The 20,512-nt window shown below is 35.0% G+C and overlaps 1 protein-coding gene across 3 annotated transcripts in view; it reads left to right on the top strand.

The window, feature by feature from the left end:
- Positions 1–20,512, top strand: part of PAK2 (p21 (RAC1) activated kinase 2) — a 99,577-nt gene that overhangs the window by 60,560 nt on the left and 18,505 nt on the right. For all 3 annotated transcript variants that reach the window (XM_086400468.1, XM_086400456.1, XM_086400465.1), the window contains exons 3-12: positions 5,091–5,191; positions 5,520–5,667; positions 7,199–7,230; positions 8,167–8,274; positions 10,923–11,055; positions 12,443–12,506; positions 14,179–14,227; positions 14,712–14,824; positions 16,275–16,392; positions 18,454–18,553. In XM_086400468.1, the coding sequence (XP_086256594.1) occupies positions 5,091–5,191; positions 5,520–5,667; positions 7,199–7,230; positions 8,167–8,274; positions 10,923–11,055; positions 12,443–12,506; positions 14,179–14,227; positions 14,712–14,824; positions 16,275–16,392; positions 18,454–18,553 (966 nt within the window). The remainder of the gene's footprint in view (positions 1–5,090; positions 5,192–5,519; positions 5,668–7,198; positions 7,231–8,166; positions 8,275–10,922; positions 11,056–12,442; positions 12,507–14,178; positions 14,228–14,711; positions 14,825–16,274; positions 16,393–18,453; positions 18,554–20,512) is intronic.

The raw sequence follows: 20,512 nt of genomic DNA, 5'->3' as shown, positions 1-20,512 counted from the left end.
TGGTCAGAGAACAATGAGAAGTAATTCTTAGAATATCAGCAGTTAGGATTACCAGCGTAAACAAAAGAGCAATAGTCAAAGGATTAGAAGATAGTCAAGAAAAATTTCCCGGTTAAAAGTTCAAAGATGGAAAATAGGAAAGAAAAGATAACACTTACAAGATTAGACCAAAATGCCCTGATCTAACTATAATAATCAGCTCACTGATTCATACCTAAAAGGATCAAGTGTTTCTAAACTCTCTCCTATATGTGTAGATAGCTAAGAATCACCTATCTATGTCCCAGAACAAAGTGCACAAATATTTATTTATAGGAATACAAAAATACCTACACCTATCAAGGAAAAAAGTCAATGTTTGGTACCTCGTTGACATTTTTCAGGCATGCAAAAACCCATAATTAGTACAATCCATCAATTGAAATCAATCCTAAAATGACACAGATGATAGAATTAGTAGACGTGGACATTAAAGTGTTAAATAATTATATCCATATGTTGAAGAACCCAAATGAAAGATTCAGCATATTAAGAAGCAAAGGGAGAGAGAAAAAAGAACAAATCAAAATTTTAGAGTTGGAAAATATACTGGACAAAACTAACAATAGACTAAGTATCACAGAATAAGATTAGTGTATTTGAAAACCATAGCAACAGAAACCATCCAAAGTAAAATTTAGAGAAAAAAGACTGAAACAAAAGTGAATATCCATGGGACAGTTTCAGGCAGACTAATAACTGAAGTCTCCAAAGGAGGGAAAGGGGAGACGTTAAAAAACAACAAAGCAAGAACTTAGAGATCTATTGTATAGTACAGGGAACTCTACTAAGTACCCTGCAATGACCTGTATGGAAAAAGAATCTAAAAAAGGAGTGGAGATGCATTTTGGTCTACACCTGAAACTGACACAGCATTGTAGACCAGCTATCCTCCAGGAAAAGTTATTTTTTAAAAAACTTTAAAAAATGGCGGATTCCCTATCCCCCAAATTTAATGGAAACTATAAACCCACAGATTCAAGAAGTTCAGTGAATTCTGAACGAACACAGGAAAAATGATGAAAACTACATAAAGGCACATGATCATTGTTTAAAATCAGTGGTAGAAAATCTTAAAAATGTCCAGACCTTAGGCTCAATTGTCTGTGAAACTGAAACTGCTCTAGAAAAGTAGGAGTTTTTAAAAAATGCTCGTTGTTATAAACAACAACAACAACAAAAACTGTCAGAAAGAAAAGACACATAGAGGAAAAAACTACAACAGACTTTATGTAAGCAACAATGCAGCCAGAAGATAAGGAGCAACATCTATAAAGTACTGAAAGAAAGAAAAATTGTCAGCTTAGAATTGTGTATCCTGTGGAAATACCTTCTAAAACAGAAGGGGAAAGAAAACTTTTAAATGTATAAAAGTTGAAAGAAGTTAGCATACCTACACTGTAAGAAATGTTAAACCTAATCCTTCAGGCAGAAGGAAAACGATGCCAGATGGAAATGTGCATCTGCATAAAGAAATGAAAATCATTGGAAATGGTAAATGTTTTTTCTTATCTAAATTTTTTTAAATGATGATTGACTTTTTAAGAAATGAAGCACTGATACATGCTTTCACATGAATGAACCTCAAAAGGTAAAGTGAAAAGAGTCATTTGCAAAAGACCACATATTGTATAAGAAACAGCCAGAATAGCAAATCTTCGGAGATAAGGAGTAGATTAGTGGCTGTTCAGAACTGGGACAGAGGCGAAGGGAGCAACTGGAAGTGATGACTAATGTGTACAGGTATTTCTTGGGGATGATGATGTTCCAAAGCTATGTTGTGGTGATGATTGCACAATTCTGTAAATCTACTAAAACCCAGTAAATTGTATAACTTAAGTAGGAAAACTTTATGGTATATAGAAAATTATAGCTTGAAAAAACAAAACAGACAAAAGGTAATTATAAAAAATAGTTAATTCAAAAGAAGAAGGAAGTGAAAACACAGATTAGAGACCATTAGAAAACAAAAGGATGATGGGTTTAAACCCAGCTGTAGCAGTCATATTAAATGTAACTGATCTAGACACCTCGTTTAAAAGGCAAAGAATAACATTGCTAAAGCAGACCTAAGTATATACGAAACCTATAAGAAATCCACTTTAAAAATATAAAGTCACAAAATAGGTTAAAATAAATAATTGTTTAAAGTATGCTAACAGTGAAAAGAAAACTGGACTGGCTATGTTAATGTCAGACGAAGTAGACTTGAGACCAAGAAATATTTCTCTAAATAGTTAAAGACTGAGGAATAAGTTATTTTATAATAATAATAGGATATATTCATCAAAATGGTTTAACAGAACTAAACATTTATGCACTTAATAGAGTTTCAAATTACATGAAGTGAATAAAGAATTTCAAGAAGAAATAGACAAATACATTACAGTTGCAGATTCTAATACACTGCTCACTATAATTGATAGAACAAGTAGAAAATTGCTAAAACTATCAACGAACTTGACCAGTTTATAGAACATTCCATTCTTTTTAAGTGAGTGTGGAACATTAGCCAGGATATCACATTCTGTGGCCATTTTTAAAGTTTCAATAAACTTAGGAAGATTCAAATCACAAAGTAAATCCTATGACCACCATGCAATTAAGTTAGGAATTAGTTCTCACTCAACAGAAAAGATCTCTGGAAATATTTGGAAAGTAAATAAAAACACTTCCAAAGAAATTAAACATATTTAGAAAATATGTTAAGCTGAATGAAAATGAAAGTTTAAGACACCAGTATCTGTATGATACTGCTAAAGCAGTACTTAAAGGACGTTTATAGTATTAAACCGGAGAAGGCAATGGCACCCCACTCCAGCACTCTTGCCTGGAAAATCCCAGGGACAGAGGAGCCTGGAAGGCTGCAGTCCATGGGGTCGCTGAGGGTCGGACACGACTGAGCGACTCCGCTTTCACTTTTCACTTTCATGCATTGGAGAAGGAAATGGCAACCCACTCCAGTGTTCTTGCCTGGAGAATCCCATGGACAGAGGAGCCTGGTGGGCTGCCGTCTCTGGGGTCACACAGAGTTGGAGACAACTGAAGTGACTTAGCATAGCATAGTATTAAACATCCATTTTAGAAAAGGAAAATTTCAAATCAGTGGTTTCAGTTAAGACATTTTAATAAGCTAGAAAGGAAGAGCAGGTGAGATCCTAAGTAAGTAGATTATTAAGAAATAATAAAAGTGTGTAAAATTAGTGAAATAAAAAATGCAGAAAAATCAATGAAATAAAAAGTTAATTTATTGAGAATACCAATAAAAATTGATAAAACATTTGACAAAATCCAATATTCATTTCTGATCAAAGCATTCAGCCAATTTGAAATAGAAAGAAATGCCTTTAACATTTTTGACAAACCTAGCCTGGCATCAAATTAGATGGTAAAATTAATGGCTTTTCCTAAGATCAGGAAAAATTTCCTGATTTCACCTTTCACCACTTTTATTCAGCAGTGTACTAAAGGTTCTAGCCAGTGCAAGAAAAAGAAATTAAAGGGAATCCAGAGTGGGAAGGAAGAAGTAAACCTGTCTTTATTCATCAGCAGCATAATTGAATTTTTTTAGCTAATCCTGTAATGAGCTACAAAAATGCTATTAGAACAAAAAGTAAGGCTTCATAGTAAGATTTCAGGATACAAGATCAATATTTAAGAATGAATTATGTTTTTCTGTACCATCAATGAACAATTGAAAATAAAAATTTAAAGAACTGTACCATTTGCAATAGCATCAGACTTTTTGAAATACTGTGCCAGAAATCAGACAAAAGCAGTAACAGATCTGTACATTGATAACTATAAAACATTGCTGAGAGGAATGAAAAAAAACCTAAATAAATGGAGAGAGTCACTACTTTCATGGATTAGAAGATACAATATTGTTATTAAATCAGTTCTTCCTAGAATGATCTATAGATTCATTGCAGTCTTAATCAAAATCCCAGCAGACTTTTTAAAGAAATTATCAAACTTACTCTAAAATTCACATGGAAATGCAAAAGACCTAGAATGGAGCCAAACAATTTTTTAAAAAAGAAAAGGCTTATACTGTATATTAATAGTTTCAATGCTTATTACAAAACTACAATAATCTAGTCTGATTGACATAAAGAGATTATTGCAACAGAGTTGAACATCCAGAAATAGACTTGTGTATATATATAATCAGTTGATTTTCAACAGTAGTTCAAAATGAGAAAGTGGCATTGACCTTCTAAATAGCAACACTGAGAATTAGAAGAAATCCAGAGGAGGGTGGTATTTTCGATCTAAATACATATACAATTAGTTGAGAGCTATCAGCTAAGGGTGTAGACCAAGAAGAAGAGAACATAGAATACAAAAAGTCAGTTCTAGCGCAGCATAAAAGTGAAGGGATGACCTGGGACTAATATCTCTGCCAGAAGTCTTGACATAAATTGCTGCAGAGTAAATAAGAGAATCTGAGAGCAAGGTGGTTAGGTGGAGGAAAAATATGGAACTGATGTGTTTGAATTTACAGAGATAGGTGTGTGGCAGAAATGTAAAAATAATTGGTAGAACCACAGAAAAACTGGGAAATCTTAAAATGTAACAGTTATTAACATCAATAAAAAGGAAGAGTTACACACAAAAAAATGACATGGTCCTTGTAAACTACCTGTTCACATGGTGTATGTTATCCATAATCATAGTAATGTAAATTGCTCTTTCTAGGTAAATACAGAAACAGGGCTCGATAGACTGTTTTCCAAATTGTTCAGTATGTGAAGTGTACTTCTTTATTAATGAGAGAAGCAATACTCTAAGGGACCGTCTCTTCTGTCCTGAGCACTTTTATTTAGGCCTGATGTTGGGTCAGTCTGTGTTTCTTTAATCAGGACACTGGTTGACAATACCCACCCTACAGCCATGAGATTTCTATGCTTGATTTATCAGCTTCCTATCAGCCAGTGTTTTTAGGGAAAATCTCTTTTTTAGAATAATTTTGTTCCTAATCTGTTTGGGGAAGACTATAAACATGATTACGAGTACCTTTTAAAAGGCTTTTTTTTAATGCCTTCTAGGAAGTAAGAAGAAAGAGAAGGAAAGGCCAGAAATTTCTCCTCCGTCTGATTTTGAGCATACCATCCATGTTGGCTTTGATGCTGTTACTGGAGAATTCACTGTAAGTTTACCTAGGTGGAATGCATTTATAAAGCAGAGCTCAAGCTTTTCCTTCAGGTATTCTTTTCTATCCACATGTAAACTGAATTCTTAGTGCTTTTCTCTTTGTACAGAAGTGTTTGTGGTTGGATGTGTCCTTTTCCTAGGGAGCTGAGGCTCTTGATTATAATTTGCAACATATATTGATTTAGAAAACTAGACCTTTTAAAATTTAGTCAAACCTGCAATTGTGTAGGTTGATTTGTTTTATATATTTTGTCACTTTGCTCTGGAAATTGGTCTTACTAGAGCAATTCAAAACAACTAATTTCTGAATATCTTTTCATTAGGGCATGCCAGAACAGTGGGCTCGATTACTGCAGACCTCCAATATCACCAAACTAGAGCAAAAGAAGAATCCTCAGGCAGTGCTGGACGTCTTGAAGTTCTATGACTCTAATACAGTGAAGCAGAAATATCTGAGCTTTACTCCTCCTGGTAAGACATCAGACCATGGTAACAGGCTCACTTAACTGGGATTGGAGAGTAAAGATTCTTCTGGAAGAATAAGAGCTAAGCTATGGTGGTTGTCTTTATTTTTTCCCCTGCATAGATCTGCCTTTTGTAAACCAGTAGAGGGCAGCTCTTGTGTACAATATGGAGTCTGGAGATTATATTAATCTCTTAGTTTTGCCAAAAGTGGATATTTTGGCCTTTTGTTTATTGGTTTTTTCTCTTCCCTGCTTTTGAATGAGTTCCAGCAACAGATGGGAAAGAGGCTGATTTGCAGACATGTTCAAACTAGAAATATATTTATTGCTAGTGGGACAGGTTATTTTACTGTATATAAATGCACAGACTTTGAAATAAAAAATGTTTTCCACTCAAAAATTGAAAGCCATCACATGTATAAATATAAGCTTTGGAACTCAAAGAATTTATTCCTCAGATTTGGAATATCATCAGGTAGGAACTGGAGAATAGTGGATTTTTTTTTTTTTTAAGTTCATTTGTTCAAATAAGGACTAGAAAAAAAATCCATACATTACAATCAATTATTGTGTCTCGAATCTCTTTGTTATGTAGGCTTCCTGCCGTTACATTAGCACTCATGCTGTCTTTTCCTTACAGTTTATTTGTTAAAGAATCATTTGTCCTGTTTTCCCTCAGTGTGGATTTTGCTAATTACATCATGGGTTATCATTTAATGTTTCTTTCCCCTCTTAAGTCATACATGTAGTTTTAAGAAATAATATGATTGAGCTAAGATTATACATTTAGTTTTAATTGATTGTACTTATTTGGTTATATCCTTTCAGAACCAATAAGGTCCACTTGGCGTATTTAGACCTTTTTTACGTAGTCTAGTAGTACATCCTTAGCAAAAGGTCACATTTATTCCCAACTGCAATTAGTAAATGCAGTTAAATGAATAATGTATAAATGAATAATTTTTTTAAATCGGTGTCTGAACAGAAAATGGTATGTTTGTGTGTTTGTGTATCTGGGCATTTTAAAGGATAATACAAAATTTGCTGTTCTAACTCCAGAATGAATATTGTGGTATTTAGACTTCAGGAACTGTGGTTTTGCCTTCAGGGATTTGCTTTCATATTGATTAAAATTTATGTCAGTAATTTTCCTTTATACAATTACTGTTGGTTTCTCTAAGTTCCTTGATAGGCAGTTTGCTGGAGAAAAATATCATTATGAATAAACTTCTGTTTAGTTTCCAATAAAATTTTTTATTAAGGTATAATTTTATGCTCTAAAATTCACCCACTTGATGTTTGCAATTCAGTGACTTTTAGCAAATTTACAGAGTTCCATTAAATTTGAGGTTTATGGTCTTGTGTAAATTCTTATTTAAAAACTGATATTATTTTTCTTAAGTTTTAATTCAACTCAAAATGATACCAGTGTAAGAACATGTCACTTACTTTGCTTTTGTCTGTTCTTCCTTTATTGTGTAAAAGTCATTTTATTTTTTGAATTGTTCACTTAGCATTATTTTCTCTTTTGTATTCAGAGAAAGATGGCTTCCCTTCTGGAACACCAGCAGTAAGTTAATATGTTATTTCTTATAGTTCTTGTTTTAAGTTACCCAAAACAAATCTTAGTTTTTATTTTACTTTCCAAAATAAATTACAGCCTTCAGAAATAACTACTTGATATGTACTTTTAGATAGGTACTTGATTAGTTGAGGAATCTTTGTTAAGCAAATAGAATTTCCTCCAATGATGCTTATAGTAACTAAAACTTACGATTGTTAGAGCAATTTAGTTACTTTTGATAATGTTTTCATGTATAAGCATGAATACAAAGAACTTGCCAGCATTTTCCTCTGGCACCGTCTTACCGAATCTAGACTATGGAAATATACTGAAGAATAAGAAGCCTGTCAGAATCTTCCGAGTTGTCTGAGACTTCATCTAAGTTACCATGTAAGCACAAACACCTCCTGCAAATAATAGCTGTTTTATTTTCAGTTCCTCAGTTTGGAGGAAACCATCTCCTGGAGTTATTTGAACACTATATGTAATAACATGTAAAATCCATATCTAGCACCCACCTTGCAAATAATACACTCTGTATAAAGGATAATGCCTTGCTCTTTTGCTTTGTTAGCCAACACTTTTTCTGGTGAATCAGGCTGTTTTAAATAACTGAAAAACTCTGACTTATACAAAGCCCAGTGGATTTTTGTTTTTGGTCTTAACAAATGAAGTGATTGTTTACTTTTTGGGCTTGCTTAAAGGATATAAAATTCTCTATATAGTATTCTCTCTTAAGAATACTTGATATTTACTGTATACATTTGTTTCATAAACTTTTATTACCTTTAAAAATGATTAGATTAGAACCAGTAAGGTTTTATTGCTTTGAAGTGAGCTAGTAAATATATTTTCAAGTATGTTCAAAAAAGAGATAGTTGTATTTTCATCTATTGTTATGTTTGACTTGTCTCTCTTACTTTGCTTATATGATAAATGCAGCTGAATACCAAGGGATCAGAAACATCAGCAGTAGTAACAGAGGAAGATGACGATGATGAAGAGGCTCTTCCTCCTGTTATTGCTCCACGACCAGATCATACAAAATCAGTGAGTTTCTGATTAATGAACTGGGTTGTGTGTCTGTGCATATGAGTTTTAAAAAACAGCAGTCTGTATTTGATTTCCAGTGGTTTTTAAAAGGGTTTCCCAGTTGGCCTCAGTGGTAAAGAATCCACCTGCGAAGGCAGGAGATGATCTCTGGGTCGGGAAGATTCCCTGGAGAAGTAAATGGCAACCCACTCCAGTATGCTTGCCTGGGAAATATCACAGACAGAGAAGCCTGGTGGGCTACAGTCCACAGGGTCACAAATAGTCGGACATGACTGAGCATACATGCATCAGATCAGATCAGATCAGTCTCTCAGTCGTGTCTGACTCTTTGCGACCCCATGAATCGCAGCACGCCAGGCCTCCCTGTCCATCACCAACTCCTGGAGTTCACTCAGACTCATGTTCATCGAGTCAGTGATGCCATCCAGCCATCTCATCCTCTGTCGTCCCCTTCTCCTCCTGCCCCCAATCCCTCCCAGCATCCAAGTCTTTTCCAATGAGTCAACTCTTCGCATGAGGTGGCCCAAGTACTGGAGTTTCAGCTTAAGCATCAGTCCTTCCAAAGAAATCCCAGGGCTGATCTCCTTCAGAATGGACTGGTTGGATCTCCTTGCAGTCCAAGGGACTCTCAAGAGTCTTCTCCAACACCACAGTTCAAAAGCATCAATTCTTGGGCGCTCAGCCTTCTTCACAGTCCAACTCTCACATCCATACATGACCACAGGAAAAACCATAGCCTTGACTAGACAGACCTTTGTTGGCAAAGTAATGTCTCTGCTTTTGAACATGCTATCTAGGTTGGTCATAACTTTACTTCCAAGGAGTAAGCGTCTTTTAATTTCATGGCTGCAGTCACCATCTGTAGTGATTTTGGAGCCCAAAAAAATAAAGTCTGACACTGTTTCCACTGTTTCCCCATCTATTTCCCATGAAGTGGTGGGACCGGATGCCATGATCTTCGTTTTCTGAATGTTGAGCTTTAAGCCAACTTTTTCACTCTCCACTTTCACTTTCATCAAGAGGCTTTTGAATTCCTCTTCACCTTCTGCCATAAGGGTGGTGTCATCTGCATATCTGAGGTTACTGATATTTCTCCCGGCAGTCTTGATTCCAGCTTGTGTTTCTTCCAGTCCAGCGTTTCTCATGATGTACTCTGCATATAAGTTAAATAAACAGGGTGACAATGTACAGCCTTGACGTACTCCTTTTCCTATTTGGAACCAGTCTGTTGTTCCATGTCCAGTTCTAACGGTTGCTTCCTGACCTGCATACAGGTTTCTCAAGAGGCAGATCAGGTGGTCTGGTATTCCCATCTCTTTCAGAATTTTCCACAGTTTATTGTGATCCACACAGTCAAAGGCTTTGGCATAGTCAATAAAGCAGAAATAGATGTTTTTCTGGAACGTTCTTGCTTTTTCTATGATCCAACGGATGTTGGCAATTTGATCTCTGGTTCCATGCACGATTTTTAAAAAAGTCCTCCTGCTGAAAATATTTTAATATGGGGGATTTAACTAGGAGATCTTTACCTAAATACCATTCATCAAAAAACTAGTTTTTTTGAAAATTAAAGTTGAATGGGTCTTTAAAAGTTAAAATGCATATTGTGTTTTCTTTCTGCATTACCCCATCTCTTCCAGAGACCTCATCTGTCTCTCTGCCTTTCTCTGTTTATCTCAGTGCAGAAAAGTACTAAGTCTAGAACTTGAACTTGGATCTTACCTCTTATCCAAAGCATGTATTTTATCTCCCATTTAACATTTCTGTTAAAACATTAGTATCATTCAAGAGGCTGCCAGGAGTGAAATTTCTAACAGATATGGGAGAATTTTAACAATAACAACATTTGACAGAGACAGCAGGAGTCCTGTCCTACTCCCTATACTAACAGAGGGTTGTGGTGAGGTGTTGGCACAGTAAACAGGTATAAAACTGACTGCCATTGTATCCTCATCGGTACAGGGCTCTATTTTCTTTACATTTAGACTTGACTCTTTGAAATGAAATGATAGAAATTATATTTGTGTAAAAATTGTTGTGGGAATTAATAATAGTTAGGCTTCCCTAGTGGCTCAGATAGAAGAGAATCTGACTACAGTGCAGGACACTGGGTTCAATCCCTGTATCGGGAATATCCCCTGGAGAAGGAAATGGCGACCCACTGCAGTATTCTTGCCTGGAGAACTCCATGGACAGAAGAGCCTGGGGGGCTATAGTACATGGGGTTGCAAAGAGTCAGACATGACTGAGTGACTGACACTTTCACATTGCAACATCAGGATTTCCATTATTTTGCTCTTTATTTCTCTCTTTTAGAAAAATATGATTTTTAAAGTTGTATTTCTTTCTGCTTCATTTCTGGCACATTATTTTTTATCTGATTGCACTTAAATTTCATTTACAAATCTTCTGTTTTGCTATACAAACTTTTAACATATGTATATGATGTTCCTAAGAAAAATGTTTTACATTGCCTCTTAGTTACCAATCTTAAGTAAAACAAGTCTGAAAGTATTACTCTCATTCTTTAGAACACTGGAAACAACTTAGTTTTTGTCAAAAATCAAAGAACTGAATAGTGTGCCAGTTAAGAATACCTAAAAATATTTTTCTTCAAGTCTTAGTAATTAACTGTTTCTCTGCAGATTTATACACGATCTGTAATTGATCCTATTCCTGCACCAGTTGGTGATTCTAATGTTGATGGTGGTGCCAAGACTTCAGACAAACAGAAAAAGAAGGCCAAAATGACAGATGAAGAGATTATGGAGAAATTAAGTATGTTGCCTACATTTTACATTATTCTTAAATTATTAACAGCCCCTGAAACATTTGGCCTGGATGGGTCTTAATTTATACCTTATATTTTGGCTTAAATTGTTTTCTCCTAGGAACAACAGATTCAGTTAATGTAGTAAAGCCAAAATAATACTCTTCTTTGCCTGCTTATTATTATGTGCCGACTTGTGAGCAGTCTTTGCAATAGTCAGTATTTTGGGGAGCAATATTTCAGAGGGCCAAATCTAAGGGTCCTAATTGGAAACTTTATCAAAGGAAGTTTGTATATATTTATGCACACCTGTAGAATACAAAATGTCCCTAAATAACTAAACCAAATGTCTTATCTAGATAATATGTGTAAGCATAAAATGTATTTTTTTTCCTCCATTTTCATCCACCAACTATCATTGGCCTGAATCAAGCCCTGGAAATAATACACACAGGCCAGAGAGAGGGTAGCAGTAGTATCTCATTATAAGTCTATAGCCACTAGAGTTGTAAAGGACACTGATCTGGAGGCATCAAGGAAAAATATTACAGATTGGATATAGGCTTGAGGCTGAGTACCTATATAAAATTGGTTTATTTTTGTGAATTTCTTGGATATGCCCCTCTCTCCTTTTACCTTGTGAAAGTTTAAGTGAAAATTTAGTGTGATTTTCTCATGCTTGGACTTAGTTATAATAAGACTATGTTAGGATTTTATGTACAAAATCATACCTTTTTTTTTTTTTAAACAAAATCCTAATTTTAAGACCTGTTTCTTAGTTGTGCTTTGTGAACTTTTCTTAAGCAGATGTATGATTAGTTTATATTAGAGTAATCTTTATAGTAATAAGTGATTTACTAAATATATTAAAAGATAGATATAGGAGAAGAGTTAGAAAAGCTATTAGGGTTTTTCATTTGGATATTTTATATATTTTTTTTTCTCATAGTAAGTAGTTTTGTAACTTACTGTTACCTTAATATTGATACATTTCAGTGGAGTATGAAAAGTAGGATGACCAACTTGTCCTCTCACCAGGATTTGACCGGTTAAGTTTTAAAACTTAACATGCCACATCCTAAGAACCCCCTGAGTCTCAGGAAAACTGGTATAGTTGGTCATTCTGTAATGTCGTCATTTTTTAGAAAGTGTTAGGATAATCAAGACATTAGTTAGGAAGTCTAACCTTGTGGAAATAATGTATCTTCTTGCTTCTGTTACTTTTTAATTATTATTTCTTTTGTGTTTGAAGCATAGGTTATTTTTGAAACTTAGTGTTATGTATGTTCTAAAATCAGTGGGGTTTATTAAAAGAAATAATGTTATCAGAATTAGTTTACAATTTTAAAATACTTGACTGAGTTTCCAAATTTTTGTTGTTTTTGTTTAAAATAGGAACTATTGTAAGCATAGGTGACCCTAAGAAAAAATACACAAGATATGAAAAAATTGGGCAAGGGTAAGTATTTGTGACTGTATTAACAGAATATTCATTGTTTTCTAGATGTCCAGCTTGATAGCTCTTTTGCTTACTGACATTGCACACTTACGGTGTTCTCTGAATAGTATTCTTGGATTTGTGTAAAAGTAATGAACTTATTTCTAGATGATATTGAAATACTGTACTACCTAGCAGTACATTGCTGCTTCTTAAGTGTGATTTCACATTGGTGGTAAGAGATTAGATGGGTGGGGAAATTGTCCAGCAAATATTTAAAGGACAGTAAGAAAATTTACTACAAGTTTATAGTGTTTTCTTTGATTAAATGCATTTTAGTCACATCATGAGTATGAATCCTTAATTCTACTGCCCTTCTGATGTTGTTCAATAGTTTGTATTTTTAATAATTATTATTTGTTTCTTTCTTTATGGCCATGCCATGTGACTTATGGGATGTTAGTTCCTGACCAGGGATCAAATCCAGGTCTCCCACTGTGGAAGCTCAGAGTCCTAACCACTGGCCTCTCAGGGAATTCCCAATAATTTGTATTTTAAAACTATGCTAACTGAAATTTTTTCTTCTCTATTGCTTGAGAGCAAATGAACATCTTGAATTCTTAATGTTAATTCTGGAAAGTATTCTGTAAGTTTTGACAGTGAGCTTAAGTCTTTTTGAAAACTTACGAATTTCCTTTTAAAAGTAAAATTTAATTGCACTTCTGGTTTTAATAACAAAAAAATTGAAAATCATGTTTGTATCCTTGAGCCTGATAATGGATAAATAAATAGTAGTATGAAAAAGTGGAGAAGGCAACGGCACCCCACTCCAGTACTCTTGCCTGGAAAATCGCATGGATGGAGGAGCCTGGTAGGCTGCAGTCCATGGGGTCGCTAAGAGTTGGACACGACTGAGCGACTTCACTTGCACTTTTCACATTCATGCATTGGAGAAGGAAATGGCAACCCACTCCAATGTTCTTGCCTGGAGAATCCCATGGACAGAGGAGCCTGGTGGGCTGCCGTCTCTGGGGTCACACAGTCGGACATAACTGAAGCGACTTAGCAGCAGCAGTATGAAAAAGTGAAAGTGATGGTTGCTTAGTCATGTCTGACTCTCCAACCCCTTAGACTATAGTTCTCAATTCAGTGTTGAATCAGAAAAGCAAATTATAGGAAAATACGTAAAATGAAATAATTTATATGAAGTTTTAAAAATACATTAAATATCTTCTGTAGTGGTACACATCTGTGTCCTTAGTAAAGTATAGAGAAACATGTGGCAATTATGCACATTGAATACAGAGTGAATGTCCAGCACAGGTTACTTTGGGGAAGAGGGCGGATGCCTTTGGAAAGGCCACATAAGAACCTTTAAATTTGTTTGTAGTTCTTTGTTTCTTAAGAAGGGAAATAAATCCATGAGTATATGTTACTGATTTCTTTTTGTCTGATCTTTTTACTATGTTTTTGTAGGTCTGAAATTTATGACAAATTTCTAATATAAGTTTTAGCCACAAGGATTACCTCTTTCTTATTCTTCCCCTCTTTGTTTTTGCTTTTACCTTTTTTAAAGATGTTCCGTCTTCAGTGTTCTTTAACCCCCTTCCAGTTGTTTTGAGAATAAAGTCTTTGGATGTTAATGAGAATGATTTAGAAATCTTAAATCTGCTTGTGTCTTTTTTTCCCCTAGGGCTTCTGGCACAGTTTTCACTGCTACAGATGTGGCATTGGGACAAGAGGTAAGCAATTTTTTCCTACTTCTGGGTGTTACCATTAGCTTTTACTATAGGCAGAACCTAGATCTGCCTGTGAATAATCAATGAGGAATTTCTTTTTCAGTTGAATATATTGAAGGATTGCTCTAGAGAATTTTATAGTATCTTCCTTACTGAGGGGGAAAAAAGAAGTAATTAATTATGTGTTTAGTTTCATAAATAAATATTTTAAAAACTATTTTCCTAGTTTGGATGAAAAGAGGATTAATTTCTGGCACTGGACTGACCTTGGGTTTAGATTTCAAGAGAAATCCGAAAATACTAGGGCTTCTGTATTACAAAGAATTGTGCATAGGCAGTGTGGAAGTTAAAGCACTGCCTATGAATAAATTGTAATCTCACTGAATAGGATGTATGTAATAAATTAGATGATTAACTTATTAGTGTTTATGATTTTCTAAGAGAATTAGGAAGCTTGTTCTGATTTTTTTTCCTGTTTCCACCATAGGTTGCTATTAAGCAGATTAATTTACAGAAACAGCCAAAGAAGGAATTGATCATTAATGAGATTCTGGTGATGAAAGAATTAAAGAATCCCAACATAGTTAATTTCTTGGACAGGTAAATAGAAATATTTCTTAAACATTGGGAGAAAAATGGTTTTGGAGATTAGCCAGACTAGGGTTGAGTGTCAACACTGAAAAGTAAACTCAAAGTAGGGAGAGAGGTGAAAATAGCATGTTACAGTTTGTGATCTTAGTCAGTGAGTCATGTCTGACTCTTTGCGACCCCATAGACTGTAGCCCGCCAGGCTCCTCTGTCCTTGGGGATTCTCCAAGGCAAGAATACTGGAGTGGGTTGCCATGCCCTCCTCCAGGGAATCTTCCCAACCCAGGCATTGAACCCAGGTCTCCCACATTACTGGCACATTCTTTACCAACTGAGCCACCAGGGAAGCCCATGTTACAGTTTAGAAGGTCCCTTTTCTACTTAGGTATCAGTTGGCAATCAAGAGAAGGCAGTTAAATGGAGGACACTGCTACTAGTGCTCATAACAAGTCCAAATGATCAGGAGCTGAAACACTAAGGAAAGATTGGCTGTGATTCATGTCTTGATACATAGGTGATTGACCGCTCAATTTTTAAACTTTCAGGTCAATTTTATTTCAGATTTTGTCTTGGGAAAATAACATGTTTATCAAAACCTCATATAATTTAGGAATTGATGTCAAATAACAGAACAAAAAGTAGAAGAGAAAATTATGTATTTTACAGCCTTTGTTTTTTTGGCCACACTATGCAGCATATGGGATTTTAGTTCCCTGCCCATGGGTTGGCAGTGAGAGTATGAAGTCCTGATCACTGGGCCAAAAGGAAATTCCCTTACAACAGATTTGTTTTTAAAGCGGGATGTCTATGTGAATGAAAGAAGAATAGTAGAAAAATAAGTGAGAATTACAATAGTGATTGTGTTGGAGATAGGGAACTATAGGTGATTTTTTTAAATTTCCGTATTTAAATTTGTTTTGAATGGATTAAGAGAAAACATACTTTTAGACTTTAGGCCTGCCTCTGAAGACCATGTTCATAGAAATAAACTTTCCAGGTACATTTGTCTGCTTTTTAACAAGTCAGTAAAGCATGGGTGGTTAAGGTAAGCCATAAGCTTTGGAACCAGTTGTGTTTAGTTTCAGATTCTGGTTCTGTCACCTACTGGCTATGTGACCTTGTATGAGTTACCTAACCTTTCCAGGTCTCCATCTCCTGGAAGCCTCCATCATCTGGAAGTTCATACCATACAGGGTTATATTAACTGGAATAATCTATGTACACACTCAAGTTAGAATTGTGGGTAAATTTTAAAGTGATTTAGGAAAATCATAATGACCTTCTGTTGCTTTTCTGTGCTGTTACAAAGCACCTTTTCAGTGTTCTTCCTAGCTATCAAAGCTACCAGCTTTCTGGGCTTTTTTTTTTTATCAGGGTGTCTAATAATTGAAATCTTTAATATAGAGCGCCATGTATTTAGAAGAAGTGAAAGTGTGGATGTATTTTGTCTGTTCTCTTTTAGTTACCTGGTGGGAGATGAATTGTTTGTGGTCATGGAGTACCTGGCCGGAGGATCCCTTACTGATGTTGTCACAGAGACATGCATGGATGAAGCCCAGATAGCTGCTGTGTGCAGAGAGGTGAGTTTGCTCCCTTTTTGATAAGTTACAGTAACATGTGGTTAACCGAGTTGAAAAAAGGGAAATATTTATTTATTCAAGTAGGATACTTTTGAGGGTAAGAGGGGGTGCCATTAAAAATATACCACTCAACAGTGGAAGCACGGACAAAGTGGCACACATCTTCTCCCTAGGTATTAATTAATGTCTGCTTGTGGATTTATTGATTTCCTTAAAGGCGACCAATGAAATGATATTCATTAATGAATTTTGAGACACACTGTTTGTTTAGGCCAGTAGAATTCTGTCACATTGCCTACATCTAAGCCAAAAATGAGCCTTTCTGTCTTCCATGTAATCTTTTTCCTGTGGATGAAACTTAGGTTAATGAGATTGTCATTAAAACTGAGACACTACTTGGAATCCTAGGAATCATTATCACAAAGGACGAAATTGTGACAGTTCTTACAACTGTTATGTTTCCTGTGATTAGGCTTCCCTCATTTTTACAGTGAATTATAAGTAAATTATAACCTTTGTTCATGTAAGAACAATATATGTGATGTTTTTCTTTTTTCATCTTTTATTTGGCTTTTTTTTTTTAAAAATATTCTTCGAAGATTTTAATTCTGGTGTGGTTATGCTTCATTTAATGGATATTCCTCCTGATTGTTTCAGGAAGGATGGAAATAAGAACTTTTTAATAGTTTTAAATATGATAGTTTAATAATATATCCCTTAACAATGAATGTTTGAAAAAATGAAGAGTGTTTGGTCACTTAAAAGTTGATAAGAACAAGAATTTATTTATACTTAATTTGTTTTTCTAATAATTTTTGTCGTAATTGGTGTAAAGTTATTTTAAGAGTTCCTCTATTTATTCCTAATTGGTATAAAGTTATTTTAAGAGTTCTTCTGTTTATTCCTACAAGTATTTTTCTGGGGATTTATTCTTTTCAGAAATCTGCTTAAATGCTTGGTAAATGTGACGCAGTACTAGTTTTTTTCTTTGAGTAGTGCAGTGTTTTGAATGAGATTTTTAGTTGTAAAGATGTACAGACTTCATTTGTTGTTCTACTTTAATGTGGGTAAGAAATAAAAACATAGCTTTTTCCAAGTTACAATTTATATGCGGTTTACATTAAAAAATCTTAGCAAGCAGATTTAAAAAATTTAACCTCATTCTGTTTTTAAGGAAGTGAGAGTACTTTTTCTGCTCTTTTGACTCAGTGCTTTCTGAAATATGGCATAGTATCTAGGATATGGATATAGCTTAATATGAAACCTACCATAGAAGAAAGGAAGAAAACATTTTACATCATACTGAAGAACTGGAAAGAACCAGACTACCCAGTGTCTTATATTGATTAGACTTCTGAGTATCTCAGATTCAGATAGGAATGATTACAAGTTTATCCTTTACTGTTGAAAGTGAAAGTGTTAGTCACTCAGTCACGTCCGATTCTTTGCAACCCCATGGATTGTGGCCTGCCAGGCTTCTCTGTCCTTAAAATTCTCTAGGCAAGAATACGGGAATGGGTTGCCATTTCCTCCTGTAGGGGATCTTCCTGACCCAGGGATCGAACCTGCATCTCCTGTGGCTCCTGCTTTGGCAGGCATTCTTTACCACTGAACCACCTGGGAAGTCCCCATTACTGTTGAAATGATATGTAAAAAGCCTTGTGCATGTTTACCAAGTGCTGTGTACCTTTAGACGTTTAAATTTAAACCTGAACAGGCCTAGAAATCATATTGACCCGCCCATTCATTTCAAAATGAGAACATTGAAGACTAAGTGATATTCTTATGGTATTAAATAACCTGTGGCAGAAATAAGACTAGACAAGACATTATTTAATAGTTGTTTCTGGATAAGACCAGAGTAGGAAGAGCAGGATCTAATTATTTAAGGTGTCTTATTTTTGTAACTTTGCATGTGACAGAATTTTTTTTCTCTGTAAATGTATTATTAGAGTGTCTTCTACTAGATACTAGAGGTGGTACTCAGGTAAATAGTGTATGTGAATTTCCCTTAGACTTTTCAGGGACTATTTCATTGATACGTGTTTTTCTTCTGTTCAGTGTTTACAGGCATTGGAGTTTTTACATGCTAATCAAGTGATCCACAGAGACATCAAAAGTGACAATGTGCTTTTGGGCATGGAAGGATCTGTTAAACTTAGTGAGTAATACGTGAATAGATAACATTTATATGTTACTTATAATTTTCTGCATTTTGTTTAAGTAAAAACTCTTTCCTGCTATTAACGTTTTTATGACAATACATGGAGTGGGGGAGAATAGTAGTAAAAAGATATGGACCATCAGCTGGACAGCTTGAGTTTAAATAGTGGATCTACTGCTACTTGCTGAATAATTTGGGGTGGAATTATGTAATCTGTTTATGTTTGTTTCCTCATTTGTATAATAAGGAAAATAATAGTACCTATCTCAGAGAATTCTTCTGAGTACCAAAAATGTAAAACACTGAGGAGCAGTGCCGGGTACTATTATAATGTTGGTGCTGTCTCCCAAACATAAACTTGGATTTGTCTCTGCTACCTGTTGGGGTAGATTTTTCTCATTATGCTGTTCGTCTTTCTTTGAATTTGGTAAATGGTGGTCTAATTAGGAGAGGCCTGTGTGACCCAGACATCAGAGATGACATTTTTAGGGAGAAAATCGTCTGTAAACCCCTTTCCCTAATTGTCTTCTGTACCAGACAGGATAGAGTCATGGGGAAAAAAAAAACCTCTCTTCCTCTGCTGGCTATAATCTCAGTTCCAACCATGCCTTCTGGAGGATTCAAGAACTTCTACTGAAGTTTCTCCAACTATGCAAAATGCAAGACATTTCTTGGATCAGGAGACCAAAAACTATTTCTTCTGTTTGCCTAGAGAATTTGGCTCCTTTTTCAACATCTCTTTAAAAATAGATTCTTCAGGGCCTTCCCTGATGGTCCAGTGGTTAAGACTCTGCACTTTCAGTGTAGGGGGTGTGAGTTCAATGCCTGGTTGGGGAACTAAGATCCCATAAGCTCTGTAGTCCAGCCAAAAAGTGGGAAAAAAAAAAAATCCTTCAGAGGTTATTCAACTGTAAGAATAAGGATTTAGTTTCTATTTGGTGGTCAAATATATAGTTAATAATTGTAATTTTCGTGGGAAAGCTAGAAATTGATATTCTCATACATTATACAGGTAGTATACAGGTAAACTAAATTTGACCTTTTTGGATAATATTTTACCCTGGCTCTGCCACTCACTAGATGAATGATCTTGGTGTTCCTCAGTTTCCCCATTTGTAAAATGGAAGTCATAATGATAAATGTACCTATTATAAAGTTATAATGTGGTATGTTTTTTCTTATGAGGTACTTGAAACAGTTTTATAAGCACTCATTTTAGCTATAAATGTTATGATTTGACCTAACAATTGCTTTTTAAGACTGTCTGCTATAAAACTGCTGAACGTATGCACAGCAATAAGTACAAAAATGTTCTCTGCAACCTTGTAAAGGAAAACCAACAATATCTGAAATAATCTAGTAGTTCAGAAATGGTTAAAAACATTAAGGTATTTTTATGTTCTGTAAAGTTGTGTAGTTAGAATAATAAGGTAGGTTAGTATAGTAATACAGAAAGATCTCTAAAAATAGTTGTAAAAAGCAATTTACAAAATATCCTAAGTAAAATATTTAAGTAAAATAAACCAGTTTGTAGATATTTTTTGTGTATTTGGAAATGCATAACAGAAGTCCAGAACTTACAGTCCTAAATGTTAACAGTATTTACACATGGAATAGAATGAGTTTAACAGTAGAAGGAAGGAAACGGTTCTAGATTCTTATCTTGCCTTTCCTACTGAATTAACGCTGGGTTCTAAATTAGGTATCCTGCTCCTCAGTTATAAAATGAGGTGGTTGGAATAGAGTAATGCTGGTGAAGACCTTGTGGGTACAGTTGCAGTTAAATGTGTTCTTTTTCTGGGCTCTCTTGCTGACTCATATGCTTCTTATTAATTCTAGCTTCTGTTTTTTTCCCTCAAAAGTAGTGTCCACTTCCTGACCTTTGCCTGATTGACAGTGGACACAGTTTTGGTGTCCACCTTTGGTTACTTTTTCTTTTAGATCTTTTTCAACTTT

Source organism: Bos grunniens, chromosome 1 (assembly GCF_055505025.1).
Source record: "Bos grunniens cultivar Pamir isolate PY7600 chromosome 1, Bosgru_T2T1.0, whole genome shotgun sequence".
Classification (NCBI taxonomy): domain Eukaryota; kingdom Metazoa; phylum Chordata; class Mammalia; order Artiodactyla; family Bovidae; genus Bos; species Bos grunniens.
Note: the sequence above shows the minus strand (reverse complement) of the source record. Positions and strands in the feature narration are given on the sequence as shown.